General features: G+C 40.6%; 1 protein-coding gene across 1 annotated transcript in view; it reads left to right on the top strand.

Moving 5' to 3' along the window:
• Window positions 1-9,131: 9,131 nt before the first annotated feature.
• CSRP1 (cysteine and glycine rich protein 1) overlaps window positions 9,132-23,743 on the top strand; it is a 34,342-nt gene continuing 19,730 nt past the window's right edge. Inside the window, exons 1-2 of the mRNA XM_031937128.1 lie at window positions 9,132-9,244; window positions 20,238-20,350. Coding sequence (XP_031792988.1) covers window positions 20,239-20,350 — 112 coding nt within the window. The 5' untranslated portion in view covers window positions 9,132-9,244; window position 20,238. The remainder of the gene's footprint in view (window positions 9,245-20,237; window positions 20,351-23,743) is intronic.

Here is a 23,743-nt window from a genome sequence, read left to right as displayed (position 1 = left end):
TAGCGAGTACCACTGACCAAAAGGTTATGAGAATGTGAGAGATTAAGGAAAGTTAAGATTCCACAAAACAATAAAATGATCAATAAAAACCTTGAGCAAACAAGAAATTGGAGAGCTAGGAAGGCAGAGGTAGATTCAATCAGTTGGGGTCAGTGACCTGACTTGACCAAATCACTGTTGCACCTGCCTAACAGGCTAATTGAATATTAAACAAAACCCCATAGGAAGAGTTTTCCACCATTTTTGAACATGGGATGTATGACAAGGGAGGGGGAACATGTTTATACATCCTTGGGGGAAACATACAGTGGGCATATTAGAAAGATTGTAACCCAGAAGGGAACAGATCAATCCTGTCTCTGAAGGAAGAGATAATGTCAGACTAAAAAATATAAAGCTTCTCTTGCTTCTGTGCTCAGGGCCCCCTCTTCCCAAACAGGAGCAAAGCCTGCTTCTGACCAGAAATGTTAAGACGATTCCTAAAGATTCTTCTTTAATAAAATTTCCTCGAAATCTGATTTTTAGTATCAAGAGTACATTTCTAACACAAGAAATTAAAAAGTTTTAATCCAAACCAATGTAGCCAAAATGAGAAGAAAAGTTTGAAACCGGTGAATAATTCTTATAGCAAATTTCTCTGATAAAATTTCTCAAAGATTTAGGGAAGTGAGTTGAATTATAAGAATGAGTCATTCCCCAATTGATAAATGGTCAAAGGATATGCATGGGTGGTTTTCAGAATGTGTGGGAAAAGGTGAAGAACTTACAGATTCTAAAATAGATCAAGCCTTACAGGTCTCATTTTCAGCTTCTCCAGAATCACGTGAGTTTAGATAAGACCTGGACTACATTCCATTGTCCAACAAAGGGATTATTACATGGACCAAGAAGCTGTATATCACCTTGTCTACTACATTCCACTGACCAACTAGGGGAACAGTAGACTTATGTGATCAATCACAACATATAGAGGGCAGGATTTTAGAGATTCTTTGTCTGAAATGTATAAAAGCTGTAAGCATTTTCAAGGCTTCTGGCCCTATCTTGCTGGGAAATTTTGCTCGCAGACCAGGATGGGGTCTGCTTCTCAAGATTCTAATAAATAATTCTGCTTTCTATGAGTGATCTCTGAATAGTCAATTTGGGTAGGTCTTTTTGTCCCAAACAAGAAGAAGAATTAAAGCTATCTAAAGCCATTATTCTTTAAATTCTTTAAATCACTATTGATTAAAGAAATGCAAATTAAAACAGTTCTGAAGTGTCACTTTCCACTTTTCAGTTTGTCTAACATGACAAAAATGGAAAATGACAAATTCTGGAGAGGATGTAGAAAAGTAGGGATGCTAATACATTGCAGGTGGAGCTGTGAATTGGTCTCAAGAACAATTTGAAACTACCCCCAAAGGGCTAAAAACTGTGCACGTTGACCCAGTAATACTAGGTCTATATCCCAATGAGCTAAAAGAAAAAGAAATAAGACCCATATGTACAAAAGTATTTATAGCAGCTCTTTTTCTGGTGGCAAAGAATTGGAAATTGAGGTGATACTCATCATGTAGGGAATAGCTAAAAAATGTGTGGCATGTGATTGTGACAAAATACTATTATGCTATGGAGCAATTAGGTGACTCAGTAGAGTACCAGTCCTGAATTCAAGAAGACTCAACTTTATTAGTTCAAATCTGGTTTCACATACTAACTATGTGACCTTAGGCAAGTTACTTAATGTTGTTTGCTTCAGTTCCTCATCTATAAAATGAACTGGAGCAGGAAATGGCAAACCACTCCAGTATCTCTGCCAAGAAAACTCCAAATGGAGTAAAAAGATGTGACATGACTGAAATGTCGATAACAAAACAACTATAGTGCTATAAGAAATGAAGAGTAAGATGGTTTCAGAAAAATCTGATAAGACCTATACAAATTGCTGCAGAGTGAAGTGAGCAGGACAAGGAGATGATTGTAAACACTGCTAGCAATATTGTAATGATGAACATCTGTGAAAGATCTAACTACTTTGATCAATACAATGATTGAAAATAATTCCGAAGGACTCATGATAAAAAGTGCTTTCTACCTCCAGAGAAAGAATTAATGAAGTCTGAGTTCAAATCAAAGTGTACTTTTTTCACTTTATTTTCTATCTTTAAAAAAAACAACAACATGCTAATATGGAAATATATTTTGCATGATTTTCACATGCATAATTGATATATCGCTTGCTTGCTCAATGGGTGGGGAAGCTGAGGGAGGGAGAGAATTGGAACTCAAAAAATTTTTAGATGTTACCATTAAATAAATAATAATTAAATAAAAACAACTGGCTCTAAAAATGTATGCAGAACACCTTTTTATGTTCAATCTGCGTTATTAATATTTTCTCTATCTCTTTCCTAAGTCTAGGCAATCAGCAAAACAAGACAAGCCCTGATTTGTGGCATTTTCTTATTTCTAAAGTGTAAATGTTCATACTGAAAATTTAAGAAATACTGAGTGAATATGAGCCTTCTCCAACAGAACCTTTCATGCCATCATCTGTAGGTGAGCTCATCTCTCCCCCCAGGTAGCGCCTTCTCTTTGAGGTTATTTTCCATTTCCACTATATTATCTCATACATACTAATTCTTTGCATGTTGTCATAGAGGCAGGAGCCACATTTTTGCCTTTCTTTGCACCTCCAGGGTTTAGCACATAGCCTCAGGGCCTGATAAATGTTTGTAGGATGACTCACTGACTTCAGTTTATCTTAATCTTCACAACAACTTTTAAGATTTTCCATTTCTAAAGGAATTTAATACCTGGTAGGCAGTCTTCTCCACTGTTTACTACAGCCCTATTATTAGTGGTCTTTAATACATATCTTGATGTTTCCTCAAATTCCTTGACCGCCTACTTTAGAAACCCCTCAAGTCTCATGTCTTATGGCTTTTGTCCATTTCAGAATGCTCAGGGATGGTGGCAAGCTTGCTCTCCCTATAATCCACAAAGGGGAAATGTGTAACAGTGGCCAAATGTACAGGTTATAGAGAACCTGTATTCAAATCCTACAAGTAGGTGCTATGTGGATAGAATGTTAAATATTCCTCAGGCATGTACTAGCTCTGTGATCCTGAGCAAGTCATTTAACCTCTCTGAACTTCAGTTTGCTTGTATGCAAAAGGAAGGTAATAATAGCCCATAACTCATGAGGCTCCAATGAGACAATACTTGTAAAGCACTTTACAAACCTCAATATACTACATAAATACTAGCTATTATTCTCTCTGATACTACCTGTGTGACAAGAGCCCTTCCTGGGTTGCAGTTTCCTTATTTGTAAGATGAGAGGGTTTTTCTAGCTAGCTTCTGAAGACCCTTCCAGATCACATCTATGGTCCAGTAAACTTAACATTTCTCTGAGCGTAACTGCCTCTCATCCCTCTCCTTCCATGTCTATTTTCCTCTTAAATGTTTTCCATCTTTATCTTGACCTCTATTTTCTTGACACTTTCCCAGACTATCTTCTCTGTCTGGGCTTTTTTTTATATCTTCTTGGTTTTGACCCTAGGGCCCTGAGGTTGAGGGGGAGAACAGTGGAATAGCCTATCTGGAGAGTGGGAGAGCAAATTAGGAAGGAGTAGTATGAATCCAAAATGATTATGAAGATGATTCTCAGAGTTAAATATCCAGTCCTAGAATCTTTGGAGCTCCAATCATCCATTGCCTGGTGGGCATCATGTAGTGGACATTTCCCACCATATGCCCCTTAGTTATTTTAGTGTCAGCATGTCTGGAAAAGAACTTATTATCTCTCACCCTCCCCATATCCAGTTTTATTCCTAATTTTCTTATTTCTGTCAAAGACTTCCTTCCAATCACCAAGGTTTGAAACCAGGAAGTCATCATCACTCTCCCTCATTCCCTACAGGTAGTTTCTCACCAAATCTTGTCCATTCTATCTCTAAAATCTCTCTTAAATGTTTTTCCACTAAATGTATCCTAAGTTGTGTAATCAACTTATAAAAATAGACTAAACAAAGTATGAAGGACTTTAACATTTGTTTGTATTTTATCCTATAAAATAGAGTGAGCTATATTATTTTATTTTTATTATTATATATATATATCATTTGTTATATTTTATATTATATATTATATCTGTCTGAGCTGAGGAGTGACATGGTCAAACCTGTTCTTTAGAAACATTAATTTGGACATTGGAGATTTGAGTCAGGGACATCAATTGTAGGTATGTAGTATAAGTGGATACAGAGGAATGATGGATAAGATGAGGCAAGTGAAGGAATATGGGGGATTTCATAGTTGTAAATATGGGGGACTGGGAGAATGGTGATGCCTTTAACAGAAACAGGAAAGTAGGGAGAGGAATTATTTATTTAGAAAAAGATAATGAGTTTGTTTTTGGCCATGTTGACTTTGAGATACCTACAGAACATCCACTGGAAATGCCTGTTGACAATTAATGATAGGAGACTGGATCTCAGGAAAGATACTTGGACTCAATACTTATGTCTGGTAATAATTTTCCCAGTCATTTAGGATACATTCTACTTTTCCCTAATCAGTTTGCTTTTCTCTCATCATGGGGCTGTTCCAAATTGTCTTGTCTCTTCTTAAAGTTCCCAAAGTACCACCTTCCCCTAGACCTTTTAACAGAGACTTCCTCTTCTATTGCAACAAAAATAATTGAGGGCATTCACCAAGAGCTCAGTTGTTTTCCCTCCTGATCTCCCTTCAGTCAGATATATTTTCCTCACTATATCTTCCTTTACTGTTTTATATGAAAAGATGACCCTCACAAACTTGCCAAGGGCAATCCGTTGATATGTACCCTTCATCTCATCTTCTCTGGTCTTCTCCAGGAGATTGTTCTATGATTTTCCATATCTATATCTCTACTGGCCCTAGCCTTGTTGTCTACAAAGTGTTCCCAATCCTTGAAGAACCCCATTCATATACTCCTTGTACCAGATAAATTGGTCTTGCAAACTCCAGTGGTTCCCAAATAATTCTAGTGTCTGTTCAACATTGAAAGTGTTTCACAATCAAACCTTACTTCCCTCCTACCTGTTGTCCTCTCTAGCCATCTCTGAGCCTTTGCACTCACTGTCTCCCAAGCTAAAGATGCTCTCCATCCTCATTTCTGTCTTTTAGAATATCTGGCTTCCTTTTTTCCTCCCTGGTTCTCTAGTCCTACACACTAGTGGCACTTTCCCCTCTAAAAGTTACTTTATATATATTTATCTGTATTTCATAAATATTTATATATACACACATGCTATCTTTACTGTTAAATGTAAGCTTTTTAAGTGCATAACTTTTCACTTTTTTTGTTTTTGCAACCCCAAGTGCTTCCTTAGCAAAGAACTCAACACATATTAATTAGCAAATAAATGCTAGTTCATTGATTCCAGTGGTAAGAAACTCACTGTGTATCATTGGTGTGTCTGCTTGTATAGGAGTATTGGTTATGTCATTGTCCAGTTGTAGCATATGGCCCAGAACAACAATGTAATCAATCTCTACTGGATACTAGGTACATTCTCTACTAATGTTCAACTCTGTATCACAGTCTGATCTCTAAGGTCCTTTCCCATTCTTCCTTTATGTTCTTATGTGGGGATTTCTCACTCATGGGAAACAACTCTGTGCTCATTCTCTCTTTCTCTAGAAAAAGATAAATTATCCTTCACTTGGTGGTGGTATACTCTACTGGCTAATTTGTGGGCCTATAAAAATGCTGCCTACTCTTTGTAGCTGGCAATGGGGAAGTTTAAGGAGCCCTGGCCATGAAGTCGAATGACCAGGATTCAAGTGCTACCTTTGATGTTTCCTTTCTGTGTCCATCCTCAGTCTCAGTCTTTTCCATTATAAAATGAGGGGGATGGGTGAAATGGTCATTGAGTTCTCTCCTGGATCTGTGATCTTATGATAATCATCCTTGAAATGCCTTCTAATTTACTGAGGGCATTCAATTGTTCTGATTGTTCCAGATTCCTTGATAAGAAGATCTTTATCCAGCATCCAGGAAGAGCAGCAGAATAGACTGTGAACTTCTTGAAAAAATTTAGGGATTATATTTTTTCTTTTTTGGTATTTCCAGGGGTTAGTATAATGCCTGCCATGGAATAGGTACTTACTGAATGCTTATTGACTAAGTTTACAATAAATCAAAATTTTGGGAAGGCCCCTCCCTAACTTTATCTATTTCAAGGAGATGGGAGGGTTTAGTAGATTAAATAATAATTCATGTTTTTATAGCATTTTAGGGTAGCTCGATGGCTGAGAGTTAGGAAGACCTATTCTTTTTTCCCTCTGAGGCAATTGGGGTTAAGTGACTTTCCCAGGGTCACACAGTCAAGAAGTATTAATTGTCTGAGACTAGATTTGAACTCAGGTCCTCCTGACTTCAGGATTGGTGTTCTATCCACTACAGCAACTAGCTGCCTCTAGGAAGACCTATTCTAATTCAAATTCAGTCTCAGATACTTACTAGCTATATGACCTTGGGCAAGTCACCTAACCCTGTTTGCCTCAGTTTCCTCATTTGTACAATGAGTTGGAGAAGTAAATGGCAAAACACTCCAGTATCTTTGCCAAGTAAACCCCAAATGGGGTTACAGAGAGTCAGACATGACTGAACCACAAAGATCACTTTTGTACTTTCCTCAGAACCACTCTGTGATATAGTTAATATAACTAGCATTGTCCCCAATTAACAGAAAAGGAATCTGAGGTTCTGAAAAGCTAAGTGATCTACCCCCTATCCACAGATAGTATCAAAAGCAGGTTTCAGATCCAGATCTCCTGACTATTGTGACACATTGCCCTTAGAGAGCCCTTTGAAATCCTCTAATTCAACTTCATTTTTAAAAATGAGAAAGTTGAGTCCCCGAGAAGTCAAATTACTTACCCAAAGTCACACAACAAGTAAATAGAAGAGTCACCTGCAAGTCCAGAGTTGTTCCTGCAAGGGCTCAAGTAAAGGGATTATCTTTACCAAAGATTAGGGTGATCTCTTCCCACTTTGACTATTCTGAGTGAGTAATAATATTGAGGAGCTTGGTGGCATATCATTATAGCATAATGGTATATCAAGATCCCGTTTCAAGAGGACATCAGTCTTTTTATAAACCAAGAGATTAAGTCTTTTGCTCTAAGAAGGTAGAGTAGGGGTACGTGTTTCAGGCAGAAAGAGAAAGGACATGGTTAGCTCCAGATGATATGGGAAACAAGAGAAGAGATTGTTGCATTTATGGTGTTTCTCTTCAATTTGAATCTTATATATTCAGGAAGGTGTATGCCCTGTTTGGAATCCTGAAATTCATCAAGTCCCTCTTATCTTCTTCCTCAAACTTTTCCCCACTAGAACTGAGGATGTGAGAGGGAAAAGGGGAGAAAATAATGGGTGTTATTGCATGCTGCTGCCATAGAGAAGAACCATGGCCGAGTGGAGTGGAAGATCAAATCCTGCCTCTTTGTCCCACCCAGGGTGGGGGCCACTGGCCCTGAGTGGGTATGGCTGAGGCTTAGATTTGAGGGTAAGGTCTGGGTCTCTTCATTTGCCACCAGATGCTCTGCTTGGCTTAATTTCACCATGACCACCACCACCACCATCATCATCATCTTCTTTCTTTCTGGTTAGCTTAGCATCAGGAAACTCATTGCAGTGGAGATTGCTTCAGTTTTGATACTTACACTTCATTAATAACCCTCATTTGGTCTTGGATGGAGGCTTGGAGGGTAGAGGAAAAAACTCCTAAGATCTCACTTTATAAAAGACTCAGAATCCCAGTCATTTCTTCTTTTTTCACCAGATGCTTTGCTTGGTTTTGATTCCCTCCTCCCCTCATTATCATCTCTCTCTTTTTTTGGCTTCCTTTTGTATATTGTTTTCCTCATTTGATTATAAGATCCCTTCCAAAGTAATCCCAATAGACTTTGGATAGAAAATGCTGTTTGCAGCCAGAAAAAGAACTGTGGAGATTGAATATGAATCAACATTGTTACGTTCACTTCTTTTTTCTGTTTTTTTTTTTTTTTCCCTCTCCCATGGTTTTTCCTTTTTGTTCTGATTTTTCTCTCCTAACATGATTCATAAAGCAATGTCTATTAAAAATAAATTAACCAATTAACTTTAAAAAGATTATAAGCTCTTTGAGGACAGAGACAGTGTCTTATTTGTATTCCCAGCCTTTAGCACAGTGTCTGGCACGAAGTGCTTCATAAATACTCATTGTAGTGTGTGATCTTGGACAAGTTACAACCCCTTAGCAGAGAAGAGGTCATTCTATACTGGTATATGGAGCTCCCTCATCAAGGAGTTCCTTATATCAAGGAAATTACATTTTCAGCTACAAGCCCAAGGGGGGCAAAAACTGAACATCCCAAGAAAAGGTTTTACAAACTAGAGATTGGGGGGGGGGTGTCAGAGGAAAATTTCAATCCCTTTTAGAGATGGGAAAAGCAGGGCTGAGAGCAGCTTCTAGGTGGTTGGAAGAAAATTTAGGCTTAGGGGAATAGAGTAAGTTCTACAATTCTGAGAGTAGTGATCTTTATTTTGGGGGATGAGGATGAGCCCTTGGGAACGAGTGGACTAAAGGAATTTGAAAGTATTATTTTAAAAATTAGTTTTGTTTATTACCTTCGTTTTGGAATGTGTCCCTCCCTACTCACTGGGCCTTCTCTTATTACAATGCTTAAAAACAAATAAAAATTGTTCAGCAAAAACCAATCATATGACAAAGCATGCAATATCTCATTTCCCTGGGCCCCCTCCTCTCCAAGAAAGAAATCGAATAAAGCCAGTAGACCCCTCAAGAGGGATTTCCACTTTCCACCTTGTTCATAAAGACACTTTAAGCGGACTTTTCGGAAAGAAGGTGCCGGGTCCAGTCATCTAAGCCTCCGCGTTTCCCCCCGCCCCGGGACCGCGGTCGGGGTACCGAGTGGGATGAAGGGTTCCCGGTTCCCAGCCGGCTCCGGGTCTCCCCGACGGGCTGGGCTACGCCGGGCCGGGCTGCCCCGGGGTCCTTTGGCGCCCCCGCGACTGTGCTCAGGAAAACATGACATCAGCACCCCGCTGGTGCTGTGTGCAAAGCTTTCTGATGGTTGGTGTTACTCCGGGACACGCCTTCTCGGGAGGAGAACAAAAACAAAGCGGAGGGGCCCGAGCGGGACCCAACGGGCCACTGCCGAGAGCTCCCTGCAGCCTGCGCACCCTCGGAGCCAGCACCGCCGTCAGGTGAGTGAGCCGCTCCCACCCTCCGGCCGACCCGCAGCTGCGGGCGCCGGGCGGCCGGCCAGGGCCGTGCTCTCCCCCGCCCGGCTCGTGCGGTGGGCAGTGGGCACTCCCGCCCCTCCCCTCCCATCCTCCCCTCTCCAGCCTGGCTGGCAGCCTGCTCGGCTCGGCCGCCTGGCCCTCCCCCCTGCCCACACTGGCTCCACCGACGGCCGGGAGGGAGTTTTCCTGAGGGTTTCCAGGGTCCCTCGGAGCTGAGCGGGAAGCGAAGGGACAGAGAGGGGCAACTGGGGAGAAACATTAAACGTTTTGGCCGTCTGGTGTTGCACGGCCAGCTGCGACGTACTGCGGGCTGCGCTAGCGCTCTGGCTTGACTTCTCTCTCCTGGAGGGTCCTCCCCAACTCGTCTCCTCCCCAATAGCCCCTGCAGCTTTGGCCCTGCGGAGATTTCCCTCTTTCCTCATCCTTCCTTTCTCCTCATTTCTGATGAGCCTGAGTAACAGTGATGACTACAGAGCTGCTTCTTGATTGCTTATCGAAGGGGAAATGTAGACATCTGTGTCATTCCATTCAATCAAGTCCCTCTGATGTGCTCTGCGCTGTCCCCTGCTCCTCCCTCCTCTGGCTTCCTGTCTCGTTTGGGGCCCAGAAATGAAGGACTATGTGACTGGGGGAGGAGGCAGAGGGGTGACTGGAGAGGACTCAAAGCTTCAAATCTAGACTGGATCCCTCCTTCCTCTGGTGGCCTCTAGGCCTTTGACACAGAAATATTAGTTAACTGTGAGTTCTTTCGAGTTCTCTGAAAGTACCCTTTCTTTCCAGCTGCCTTTCTCTACGTGCTTGTAAGATCTGCTTTTCCTGTTCTTATGCTTAGGATCTGTGCCATATATTTAAGACCTGCATCTTGGGCTTGGCTGCAGAGAGAAAATTCCAGAGGCCTGAAAATTCACATAATTGCGTGATCTCTTGGGGTCCCTGGCAGCCCAACCCCTAGTTCTGGCTTTCCTGATATGAGACATAGAAGAATACAGCTGGAAGGAACTAAAGAACTGTCTAATCCAAACCCTCTGTTCCCGCCTTTTCCTGTCTTTTTTTTTTTTTTTTTTTTTTTGAGTTTGAATCAGGATCTGCCTCATAGATGGCAGCTGTACAATGTACTTCCTTAACTTCCTTGTATAAAATGCTGGGTTCTGCCTTTGCCTACTTGAGTTCCTCCATTTTAGGGCATAGGAGAACTGATCTGTCTAAATGACCTTTGCCCTGTCTTGGGGGATTAAATGGAATAGACTACCCTTGGTTGGGCTTAAACTTTGAGATTTATTGTGTCTTTCTTTCAGAGCCTGCTCAGAGCCAGTCCCACAGTATCAATCAGCATAATGTTGAGGAAAAAACATAAACTATAGCTGTGTGACCCTGGGCAAGTCACTTAACCCCAATTGCCTCAGGGAAAAAAAAAACCCTCATAAACTGAATAATAATCTCAATTTAAAAATCAGAATTACAAATGAAATTATACACAGCACCAGAACGTTTATTGCTTGCTGTCATCTATTTATTTATATATAAGCTATAATAAAATAACAAGCACCTTTAAACTTCCCTCCAGGTAAAAAATGTAATGACAATAGGAAGAAGTTATTAGAATATTAAGGCAGAGCTTATTAAACCATTTTGGTGTCTTTTATCTTATTATTTTTTAATTCTCCACATCAAGCAGTGCATATTATAGTGGATAAAGTGCTTGGATTGGGGTCTGGAAGAAGTGAGCTCATATCCTACCTCTACCACCTAATCTTGGTATGAACTCAGGCAAATCCTCTAACCAGACTAGTCCTCAATTTCTCATCTTTAAAATGAGGGGGCTAGACTAGATGGCCATTGGTGTTCTTCCAGATCTAAAACTATGATCTCCTTGACTGTTTCTTCCCTTTCAAAGAAATCTCATGTTGAAGGGAATTCATTAATTCCCTCATCAGTTCTGAAGTTAAGGAGAGAGCTTCCCTCACATAGAATGGAGGAAATAGAGAACCCCTTGATTCCCTTGTTTTCTTGGATAACTGAAAAGCTCTGCTATCTTTGGAGCCCAGTCTCACTTCTCTAGTCCTATTGGATCATCCTTTTCCCAGATCACTAAGCCATCTCTGACACAGGGTTTAGAAGAAAGTATGAGCTTTGTTGAATTTTTTCACAGGTCCAACCCAGCAGGTCAGTTTACACTGTGAAATTAGCCCAGAGTTCATACTTCTATCTTAAACCTTCCTTTGGGGATATCCTGAATTAAGCTGTGTGTAGTAGGTCAGAGGAAAGGAAGTTCATTAAGGAGTGTTATATAGGGTGATAAAAGGGAGGAACTGGACTTTTTAGCTTTTCATTAAAAGGGATTGGGGAGGTTTAGCGACTGGTCAGCTGGACAGAGAAGGCTGCATTTTCATTATAGAAGCATGACATTTTAGTGCTGGGAGGAAGCTCTGAGAGCACAGGGGCTGCTAATGAGTGATATAGTGAGGAAGGAGAGAGACAGAGTCAGAGACACAGAGAGACATAGACAAGGAGACACAGAGAGATGCAGCAGAGACACAGAGGAAAATGAGGGGAGATAACAACTCCATTCCTTTTCCCACCATTTAAATCTAACTTCTTGAGTCTGTTTTTTTTTTTTTTTTTTTCCCCTGATAGAGACACAGAGGAAAATGAGGAGAGAGAACAACTCCATTCCTTTTCCCACCATTTTTGAGTCTGGCTTTTTTTCCCCTGACTGCTGGATCTTTTTTCGTTTAACTTCAAATACTTTTTCTTCTGGCAGTGAGAGACAGAGCTCAAGACTATGTTTTAGAAATCTGGAATTCTTAATCTAACTGTCCCATTGGTTGGTAAATGAATGGGATTTTATTCATCATCTTTCTTTGATTTTATTGAAACCATGTTAAAGAGTGACTTGCCCTTTTTCTTACACTTAGCAACATATAGAAAATAGAGGCTAGAGAAGTAGAAAAACATTAAAAGAATTGTGTGGTATTTTGGAAAGGAGAAGCAGATTTGGAAAGATTTTGTTGGCTGTTGGAGTTTATATATTTGTGAGTAAAACCAGCCTTCCAGAGAGCTCGGAACAGAAATGAGATCCAGGAAGAAAAGTATTGAGTTAAAAATAGTATTCTTAATAGGAGGCAAACCTAATGGGTTATCTCAGTCTTATCTGAACTGTCCCACAGGGACAAAAGTAAAAATGTACATAAGACGGCTCAGATGGAGTCCAAACAAGCTGGTTCTTTTGGAATTTTTGCCTTGCTTCTCAACATTCAACAGGCTAGGCAATCTTTGAAGTCTTGCCTTTAACACTGTGTAACACCGAAGTGATCATGGTTAGAAAAACTGCAACTGTAAGACAGTAGTATTTGGTATTACATGTTGGGATTTTTAAGATTTTTTATAATTTTATAATTATCTATAGCCATTTTGAAGAAAATATGGATTTTTCACATTTTAAAGAAATAAAGCAACTTACAAAAAGTCACACAGCACCATAATGAGAGGTAGATTAGTTCTCATCCCCTCTACTTTTCTGTCAAGTACATAATTCTAGATAGAAGAGAATCAGTTCCTGGAATTCTTATGCATAAGATCACACTGGATCTAAGGAAGCTTAATTTATGAGAAGAATAAGTCTAGAAAAGGGATTTCTTGAAAGAATAAGGATTAAAGAGAGCTCTTTCAGGACAACAAAGAAATGAAGGTGTAATGAGGGGTAAAGGAGGAGAATGAGCATTACTAATAAGTTCCTCTGTCACTGTCTGGAGGGTAAGCCCCTTGTATCCTGCCGGCTGCCTCCAGTTGTCAGGAATTTATATGATAATGATGTGGCTGGAATACATCGCTCCCTAGGAATTTGTCTGACGTAGGCTATTAATGATTCCCATGTATGGTAAAGTGTGTAAATATTGAGACTTCTGGTATTTCCAAGCTTGGGTTCAGTGGCTTCCCCTGGGCCAGAGGAAGTGTCTGGGCTCCTGAATAATGACATATTGGGGAAAATAAACTGGAAGATAGCTACTAGAGTCTGGGATCTGCCCTCAGAAATATCAAATGTTTTCTTCACTAGTATCCTTGTTTAGGGAGTGAAGAAGGAGGAGTAGAATCAGTGAATTAAAAACAAAACAGAACAAAAAACCCTCCAGAACTTAGTAATTCATAAACTCCTTCTATCTCTACTACCTTTATCTTTGAGAAGCAATATGATAGAAGGAAACAATATTTGCTCTAAAGCCAGAAGACTTGGGTTCAAATTTTCTCCCTCCCATTTACTAACTTTTTTGACCTTGGAAGTGTCTTCATCTCCTTAAATTTCCTGACCTATAAGATAAGGGGAGAAGATGACAATTCCTGTTCTAGAGCCATGATCTTCCTAAGAGAGCAGTGATATCCATATTGTTGCTTCTATTCTTCACCATGATTCAGTTTCTATGCATAGAATCCTACAGAAGGGAGATACACAGGGAGATACAAAGGATGGACAGGAAAGCTAATTTTTTAAGCTTTCCCTTGTTCTTGCCCATGGATAGTTCATGTTTTGAGTAGCCAGACATATAAAGAAGTGAAAATGCATATTCACATGAACAATTTCAAATGAAAATAGCACAAAGTGAAGTCTCATGTGATAAGGAGGAATGGGATGATATCAATCAAGGAAAGCTTCCTGGAGGAGGTGAGTTCAGAGCAGATTTACAAAGACAGGGAGTATCATGGCTTAGTTGAGAGGAAGAGGGAGGGTTTTCAGTACTGGAGGAATGGAGTGCCCAAAGGATGAGATTCTTTGGCTGTTAGAAGTGAAAGGCAACTATCTCAGAGAACCTGGGAGTCTAGATTTAGAATTGGAAAGGACTATTGTTTGAGATCATGTAGTTCAATACTCCCTCTCCCCCTTTTTTCTCTTCAGATAAGGAGACTGAGTTTTAGAGATATGAAGGTCATAAAGCAAATTAAGATTGGTTCTAGGTTTATTATATTTTTTTTACTGTACTCTCACTGCCATTGATTGTGTGGTTCCCAAACTTGCCATATGGTACCACTGAACCAGGATCTCCCATTACAGGAACAAGTACTTTCAAGAAGTACTAGTAGTCTTCAGTAGACATATTGAGAAACTTAGCTTCCAAGGCCAGCATTGTCATCCTTGGACTGATCTGCTTCTTTCTCTCGATGCTGTTTACTCCTCTAAGTGGCTCCTGTGCTTTGGGAATCTATCTAGGCTATTCAGGTGTCACTTTCTAGACATTAACTCTGAGCCCTAATAGGGTAAGTCCTGTTCTTTCTCTTTTGTCAGCTCTCTGCAATTTGGAGGATTAGGCAAGCTGAGGTTGCAAAACTCAAAGGAGTGATAGCTCTTCTGTATACCTGGCCAGATACCAAAGAGCCCAGGTAATGTCAGCAGCATATTTCTTAACTAGGCAAACACTGGACAGGTCTCCACCAAACCGAGTGTGGGTGGGGACTTAGAGGGAATGTTTGAGTGCTGTTCTTTTTCCATGCTCAATCTTGATTGTGTTTGGGCTGAGAGAAACAAGATATTAAGAGTACACCATGTAGTGTTTCTTTTTGACAAATGAATTAATGGGATAAGGGGAAGGGGGAAAGAAGCAACCCCTTATTCTGCCTTACTTTGGGCAGTGATGGAGAGGTCCTATGTTAATAATTAAGCCAAATATTGTCTGTGGATTATTGATTCATATATGTATAGTGGCTTTTGTAAATGCGCAGATCTGACCTTTATATAATACCTTAAGATTTGCAAAGCATTTGTATTCATTATCTCATTGGTCCTCACAATAACCCTGGGAGATGAGTGCTATTATTATCTCCATTTTACACATGAGGAAACTGAATTGAGAGAGCTAGGGTTCACGTCCTCCTGACTTCAAGTCTAGCACTCTACATAAGTGCTTCAAAATGCTTTCTTTATAAAAGTCTGTTGTTCTCCCTTCAATTCTCTTTCTCTAAGAGGACTGATGACATCATGGGTGATGTTTTGACTTGCTCCTGAACTGGATTTAAATGAAGTAGAGCTGCACAATGTCATCAACCTCACTCTCTCCTTCAGAGTCATCAAAGTCTATTAGGAGGATAAAAGTACTGGTAATAGTCCTGGATGCAATGGATGATGTTGGGCCTTTTAAACTAAAGTCTTGCCTTTAAAAAGACTTTTGAGAAAGGAGGTATAACCATTATTGTTGCCATTTTACAGATGAGGAAACAGACACCAAGGTTAACAGTTTTTTTTTTTTTTTTTTCCCCAGTCACTTAACACATACTCCAGCGTAGTCTAAAAAGCTAAAAAGACTGGGAATCAAACACACTTTCCATAGGATCATAGATTTAGGATGGAAAAGGACCCCAAAATCTTCTTCACTTTACAGATGAAGAAACTGAGACTGAGAAATTAAGAAAGTAGCAGAATTAATATTCAAACTGAAATCCTTTCCCTCTAGATCCAATTCTGTTTTCACTAATTTATAATGAATTGAATTGCATAGTTTTGATTTAATTTTCTTTAAACACTAGCTCTTCTGAACCTGAAAAAAATCATCTCAAGCCCTATTTAAAAATAGAATTAAAGAGGAACCAGGTGAGGAAGGTGCTGTTATCTCAGATCCCTCTTCAAGAGTATCTCATGTACAGGGTGATTGCCATCAAATGACAGAATTTGACAATTGAAACTAGGAGCTTATCAAAAGGGGCCAGCCCAAGATTGCATGTCATTGGAAGTGAACAGATAACAGGAGGCAATTTTTACCTTGCTCAAAGGGTTGTGTTCTAATAACTGATTTGTTGGAGTTGAACTCCAAATACATTTATTGTGTACCTACCTTTAAATTAGATGGGACTTTCCATTTGTGCACAGGAGGGTGGGTATATAGCACCTAGGACAATACAAAAGGGACTCTCTGCACCCAGCAAATGTGTGGTTGGCACTCTTATTCGAAGTAACAATTATTAACCACCATCTAGGACATTGTGCAGGAGAGTTGGTTATATAGACTAAAATTGAAAAGTAGATCTCTATTTTTTGCAGCCTTTTTTGAGCCAGAAATATATTCTTTGCATATCTATAAAAAAGCAAGATAACGTAATGGAAATATTCAAACAACAAGCATTTATAAGTGTTAGGTGGTAAGTACTATACTAAGAGATGGGAATATGAAGAAAGACTAAAATAACAACAACAACAAAAACCAGTCCCTACTCTTAATGGGTTAAAATTGGAATGGGGATACAACATACAAACACACATAACAAAGTATAAATGGGAAGAAATCTCAGAGGGAAATTATTTGTAAATAAAGGCTTTAATTGAAATTCTAGCCCTGTACGTTTCAAACTGTGTGACCCTGGCATTATCACAACCTTTCTGGACTTCAGTCTCCTCATCTATTCTTGTATAATCCAAATGAAAGGGTAATTGTGAGAGTCAAGTTAACAAATACATAAGATGCATATTGGGCAGGACAGAAGATAGAGCACTGGGCTTGGAAGCAGGAAAACCCAAGTTAAAATACAGCCTCAGATACTTGTTAGCTGTGTGACCCTGGGCAAGTCACTTAGCTCCTATTTGCCTCAGTTTCCTATCTGTAAAATGGGAACACATTGGAGAATGAAATGGTAAACCACTTCAGTATCTTTGAAAAAAAAAAATTTCCATGGACAAAACATTCATGGGGTTATTTATACACAGTAAAACATGACTGAACTATAACAACTATATATGTTTGTATAACAATTATAACAGGAAGGCACATATTACATAAGAGAACTGAGGTCCAAGTATTGTGTCCCATCCCCATCAGCATAGTTGAGAGAGAATTCAGCAGGCTTTCAAGAAAAAACTACCTAGGATGCTGCCTAAGCATCTGTGCTTGGGAGGGAGGTTTAAGGACTTTGTTGGAGAGCCCATTGATGATGAACAGCAGTGTCTTGATTTGAGCAGGTTTTGTGAGGGTTCAGGGATGAGTCTCCCAGGAAAGTATTTGCCATTTTCAGAGCCTCCTGTAGGCCTCCTCTTTTTCAAGAAGCATAAAAAGGAGGCACCCCTCCCACCTACTGGTGACATAGAGCCTTGGAGAAATAGGCCTCCTTTTAAGGCAATCCAGGATTCCAGATGTCAAGGACTTGGCCAAAAAGAAAGGGGTTGGGCAGAAACCGGGAGGTGGAGAGAGAAATGAACTGGAAACCCAACTTGTTCCCCCCTATAAAGACAAAGGGAGACTTAGCTGTTCTTCTTTCAGTCTCCTTTCAGTGTAGACTCTCCCCTAATATGAAGCTGGCAAGACATTCCCTAGTATTAAATCAAAAATCACCAAACCCTATGCATACATGCGTCCAAAGACCTCTCTGCACCTTCTTCTGCCCTAGCTCTGAACTTCTCTTTTATTAATGACTTTAAGTCCGATGGGTCTTGAACTCCCGTCTTCAGAGGGAAGAATCCAACCAAGTGATTAATGGAATCTGATGAGACCAGGCTAAAAACTGGTTTTATCTGTTATATAAGAACACCCCAGTAAGAAGTCTCTGGGGATAGATTTTCTCTCTGACTGGTCTTCTGGTCTCCGTCTTTTCTTCTATAGTTTCTTATTCCCTGGAAACTTGCCTGGAAGTTTGCCTATGGCTTAAAGCCAGAAGAAACAAGGTCCAGCTTCTATGTAGCTCAGCTATGGAGTGTTGTAGATCTCCCCCCGGGGCAAAGAGCTCTTGTACTTAAAACAAAATTTCACTTGTAAGCTGGCTCTCCATCACTTAGGATAGGGCAAGATTTACTGTTGATGGGATTGCATAGCCTCTTGTTGAATTTTAGAACCATAATTCACCTTCTGGAGGCAGAGAGCTATCAGAAGACCGGGATTTGAATTCTTCCTCCAGTAGATATTAGGCGTATGATTGTGGGCAAATATCAAGCTCTCTTATCTTCAGTGTCCTGGTGTATAAAATGGGGACGATAATAGTTGTTCTGTTTAGAGTTGTTTACAGGAAAGTACTTTGTAAGCTCCTAAAGGCTATGTAGATATGAAACTGTGAAGGTACCCATCATACCAGATAAAATCATTAAGACTCAGAGATGCTCCAGGGGTTGGGGTGAAAGAAATGGTAGTAGAGATTAGATTAAGGAATAAGAATTGATGACAAAGAGCAGAGCTGAGAGTCCCCTGAATTCTTTGGAAGCAGATTATATACTGTTTGGAAGCATAGCTAGAGGTTGCAGAATCATAGAAACATAAGTAGGGAGTTTTCAGGGAGCTTAGAGGTCAACTAGTTCACTCATATTTCTTAAAAGGGGAAACTGAAGCCCAGAGATAAAGTGACTTACTTATTCAAATCACAGGGAGTCAGTGGCAGAGCTGGTATTTTAACTTGGCCATGCCACATGTAAGCCAAACATATTTCAAGATGCTGGAGACAGCATGGTACAGGGAAAAGTACTCTGGAGCATTGAACATCAAATGAACAAAATTTGTGTTTGCTTTCTGGCATTGTCATTTACTTCTCTGATCTCAGGCAAATCACACCCTTGCCTCAGTTGCCTCATCTGTAAAAGGAAGGTTTTGGAATAGATGGTCTCCAAGATCCCATCCAACTCAGCAATTGTGATCCTATGGTGTATGTTTCTGTCAACCTCTGTTTCGGAAAAGGAGGGTGATAGTCTTTTTTTTTTTTTTTTTTCACTATTTGATCCTTCCTTTATTTGGCTCTAGATACTTTCTGATGTTATCGTCTTCTACCTAATGAGTGGATAGCCAGAGGCAAGGAATGAGGTGTTGGGATCCAGAGTATGGGGAACAGCAGGAAGGTCACCGGTTCTGGATTACAGAATACTTAGAAAGGAATAAAGTATGAGACTGGAAATGTAGCCACAAACTCTTAACTGATCCCAATCATCGCAAGGGAGAATTTACCCTTTAGCAGACTTGGAGTGGGTGGAAAGATGGAGGAAGGGGGCAGGACAGAGAGATCTGCCTGTGTCAACTACCTTGCGCTTCCTAGAAATGCTGCCTTCTTATGGCTTTTGTTTGATCATTGGAGTAGTCATTCCTAAGGTCAAGTTGGTAGCAAATGAAGGCAGGTGATGAGGAAATATTTGCTGAGCATTCGGTAGGATTGGAAAGAAGAGAGATCCCGGGAGTCAAGTCCCATTTGAAGCTTTCTTCCCTAATTCTGCTCAAATAGAGAACTCTCTACCTCCTTTGGAACCCCTTCAAGAATGGGACAAATTTTGCCAGTTTGTTCACTTCAATTGTTGTAGCATGCTCACTCCAACTTCTCCAAACAATTATCAATGAACAAATATTTACCCAATGCCTGTGTATGTCTAGCTTGGTTCTGGGTATTCGGATGACAGATAGAGGGAAGAATTCAGAGATGGCTAAGACAAAATCTTTATTGTGTGTCCTTTCAGTTTCTCTGTGTGTTGTGTTTCCTTGACCAAAGAACTAGCTTGGAGCTACATCTTCCCTTAGAGTCCAGCACAGGACCTTCCAGCTTTTTTTATGACAGGTGGAAATCAGAGGAGTGGACATGTAGGACCACTGAACCTTGGGAAACATATAGGAGAGCTGTAGGATCTGGATACTCGGTTATGCTGAAATAACACATTTACGGGGGTTTATCAACATGTGTTTCATGTCAACTGCAATCATCATCATCTTTTTTTTTGGCTTTTGTTGGCTTGGGGAAATCCTTGAATTGACATGCTCTAAAATTGTGACAGAGTAGACACTTGATAACCAACTGTTGACTTGTTTTGGATAGAAACCTACATAGGATAGCAGGATCAAGGGAGGGTAAGCTTGAGGAAATGAAGACCGGGGTGGGGAGGCATTCTGTCCATGGATGGTTGCCATTAGGAAACATGCTGGTCTCGGATCTAGCTCCAGTTCTGCCTCGTTATTCTTGACCTTTTGTCTTTTCTCCATGTCTGCACAGCTTTCCCATGCCTGTTTCTGTGTTTCTCTCTCAGGATGCCGAACTGGGGAGGAGGCAAGAAATGTGGCGTGTGCCAAAAGACAGTTTACTTTGCCGAAGAGGTTCAGTGTGAAGGCAACAGCTTCCACAAGTCCTGCTTCCTGTGCAGTGAGTATGGTGCCCCTGGGCCCTGCCGTTGCCATGGGTAGTTGGGACCAGGGCCCGCTAGCATTGACTGGGCCTGTCAACCCTCAAGGGAACCCATCATACAGGATATAAACAGCCTGAAATTTGGCTGAAACAGCAACCGGGGAGGGCAATGCTGTAAGGACTTCTTTGTTCTCCCAAGAAGCTGCTTTCCTAGGAGATGAACCGGCCAGAGAGTTGGTGGCAATGGCATGATGTCTAGGGGATGAGAAGAGAACATGTTGGGACTTTGTAAACAAAACTTTGCTGCTTTGGATTTTTATTCTTTTCATCCCAGTCATAATCCAGACATTCAGGAGACAGACCCTTGGACCCCAAGGAATCACTAGCCTTTGGAGCCAAAGTTTTTCTTATTATAAGACATCGAATATCAGAAAATGGTGACTCTAGAGAGTAGAACTGGCCCGAATCTGGGGTTAGATCTCTATCCCTGTTGTCTCTTAGGAATTCTCAACCACTTAGCCCACTCATTATCTATGTTTTCCATCCCTCCAGCTGATCTTATTCATATTCAGAGGAGGAAGAGGAAGGAGCTCAGAGCTACAAACTCTTAACAGATCCCAATCGTCACAAGGGAGAATTTACCCTTTAGCAGACCTGGAGTGTGTGGGAAGGCAGAGAGATCTGCCTGTATCACTAGCTTGAGCTTCCTAGGAATCCTGCCTTCTTATGACTTTTGTTTGATCATTGGAGTAGCCCATTCCTAAGGTCAAGTTGGTAGCAAAAGAAGGCAGGTCAGTGAGGAAATATTTGCTGAGCATTCAGTAGGATTGGAAATGTCCTGAAACTTGTGCTATTCCTACCAACTCCTCAGTCTAAGGAGGTTAAAGCCAATGCTTATGAACCGTCCACACTGTCTGAAAAGGGCTCTTTCAGCAGCTGGCAAAATCTTCATATGTATCCAAAGGGGACTTTTTCTTTATCCTTGAGTTTCTTTGAAAAAACAGACACAAAGACAGAGATGATGAGAAAGAAAGAGAGAAATATAGAAATATAGGTAGAGAGAAAAGAGAGAGACAGAGGGAGGAGAGGACAGAGAAGAGATATAGGGAGAGATGTGGGAAGGAGGAAGGGAGGGAGAGAGAGAGAGACAGACAGACAGATAGACAGACAAGCAGAGAGACAGAGACAGACACAGAGAGAGAGGGAGGGAGGGAGGAAGAAAGAGAATAAAAGGGAGAGAGAGACAGAGAGAGACAGAGAAAGAGAGAGCAAGACAGAAAGAGAGAGAGACAGTTCGAGGGGAGAGAGAGAGAGAGAGAGAGAAGGGGGGAAAGAGAGAGAGACAGAGAGAAAGAGAGAGAGAGAGAGAGAGAGAGAGAGAGAGAGAGAGAGAGAGAGATTATAAGAACTTTGGAATACTCTTCCTTGATCACTTAATGATTGAATTTAACCTGTCAACACACTTAAGCCCTGAAGTTACAATGACAGGCAAAGATCCATTACTTATCCTTAAGGTTTTCATATTCTAATGAGAATCAACTTTTAAGCCAAATCAAGAAGCCTTTATTAAGCATCTACTACATGCACCTATTAGGTGCTATGTTAAGCACTGTGTAAACAATTAAGCACATCTAAAAGTATGTACAGAATAGCTGCAATATAATTTAGAGGGAGGAGTTAAGGTGGAGTGAAACCAGGAAGATGAAATTTGAGCTGGTTCTTGATGAAAACTGGAAAATAGGAGGTGGAGGTTAGGAAGGAGAGCAGTAATGGATAGCCAGAGGAAAGGAATGGGGTGCTGGGATCCAGAGTATGAGGAAGAAGGTCACTGTTTCTGGATTACAGAATACTTAGAAAGGAATGAAGGAAGTATGAGACTGGAAATGTAGGAGAGGGTCAAGTTGTGAAGCCCTTTAAATGCCAAACACGGGGTTTTATATTTGATTCTAAAAGCAATAAAGAGCCACTGGATTGAGTTGAGTGAGTGGGGAGAATTGCTATGATCAGACCTGTGGGGCAGGAAAAATCACTTTGACAGCTGAGTGAAGGACTGCTTGGAGTGCAGAGAGACAAGAGGCAAGGTAAATAAGGGCACTAGCAGAGTGGTGGCTGGATGCTTGGAGAGATGGAGACATAGATGAGAATGCTGTAAAGGTAGAAATAACAAGAATTAGCAATAGATTGGGGCAGCTAGGTGGTACAGTGGATAGAGGGCCAGGCCTGAGTTAGGAAGACTCTTCCTCCCTGAGTTCAAATCCTACCTCAGACAGGTACTAGCTATGTGACATTGGGCAAGTCATTTACAGTCTATTGTATGTTACATGAGGGCAGGAGTCAGACTTTCTTACTCTCTGTGTCCAATGTAGATATTGCCCAAAATAGGCGTGCAATAAGTGTCAGAGGGGAAAGTAAGGGGTAATACCATTTATCTTGGTTTCCTCATCTGGAGAAGGAAATGGCAAACCACTCCAGTATCTTTGCCAAGAAAATCCCAAATGGGATCATAAAAAATTGGACATGACTAAAATAACAACAGCAACAGACTGAATACATGGAGTGAGCTTAAAAGAGAAGCTGAAGATACCACTAAGATTATGATGTTTAGAAGAGGTAGGATTATAGAATCAGATATTTTGAATAGACAGAAGTGTAAAGGTTATCCATCCCAATCTCTTCACTTTACAGATGAAGAAACTGAGACTCAGGGAAGGGAGTTGACTTGTTCAAGGTCATAGGGTCCTTGTGGCAGAGACAGGAGCCAAACTCAAGCCTTCTGGCTCCAAATCCAGTGCCCTTTCCTCTGAACCACACTTAATATTTCATATAAAATTCCATTTTTTCCTTTTCTTTCCCTTCCCCATCACCCCTCCTCCCCACTAACATTTGTTGTGTGCCTACTTTGAGCAATGCTTTGTGCTAGGTACTACAATGAAAACAGAGATTAAGAAAATCTGACTTCTGCCCTTATGGAATATTAGTATGTTCTATCTATCTAGTGGTTTGTAATGATTTTCCTGGGAAGAGGTTTAATTAAAGAATTAAAGGGGAGACATTGAGGTATGGCACAGTCCAGAGAAGATCTGTAAGGAACCTGAAGTCAAAGCCCAGGAGACATTGTAGCACAAAGAATAGGGAACTGGTCTTGGATTTATAAGGAACTAGAGTCAAGTCCTGTCCCTGAAGTTACAATGACAGGCAAGCTAGTAGTGCCTTACTAGCTGTATGACTAGTAAATGATTAAATTTCTCGGTGTCTTGGGCAACTCTTTAAAAACAAAAATTATAGTTGCATTGAAAGAGTTTTTGTGTTTGGAATTCCCTACATGAATGAAATCAAAAGTTCTCCCCAATCACCCCAAATCCTACTGTAGAAACATCCGAAAGCTCCCAGTCCATTTTAGAGATTCTGCAA

Source organism: Sarcophilus harrisii, chromosome 4, assembly GCF_902635505.1.
Source record: "Sarcophilus harrisii chromosome 4, mSarHar1.11, whole genome shotgun sequence".
Classification (NCBI taxonomy): domain Eukaryota; kingdom Metazoa; phylum Chordata; class Mammalia; order Dasyuromorphia; family Dasyuridae; genus Sarcophilus; species Sarcophilus harrisii.
Note: the sequence above shows the minus strand (reverse complement) of the source record. Positions and strands in the feature narration are given on the sequence as shown.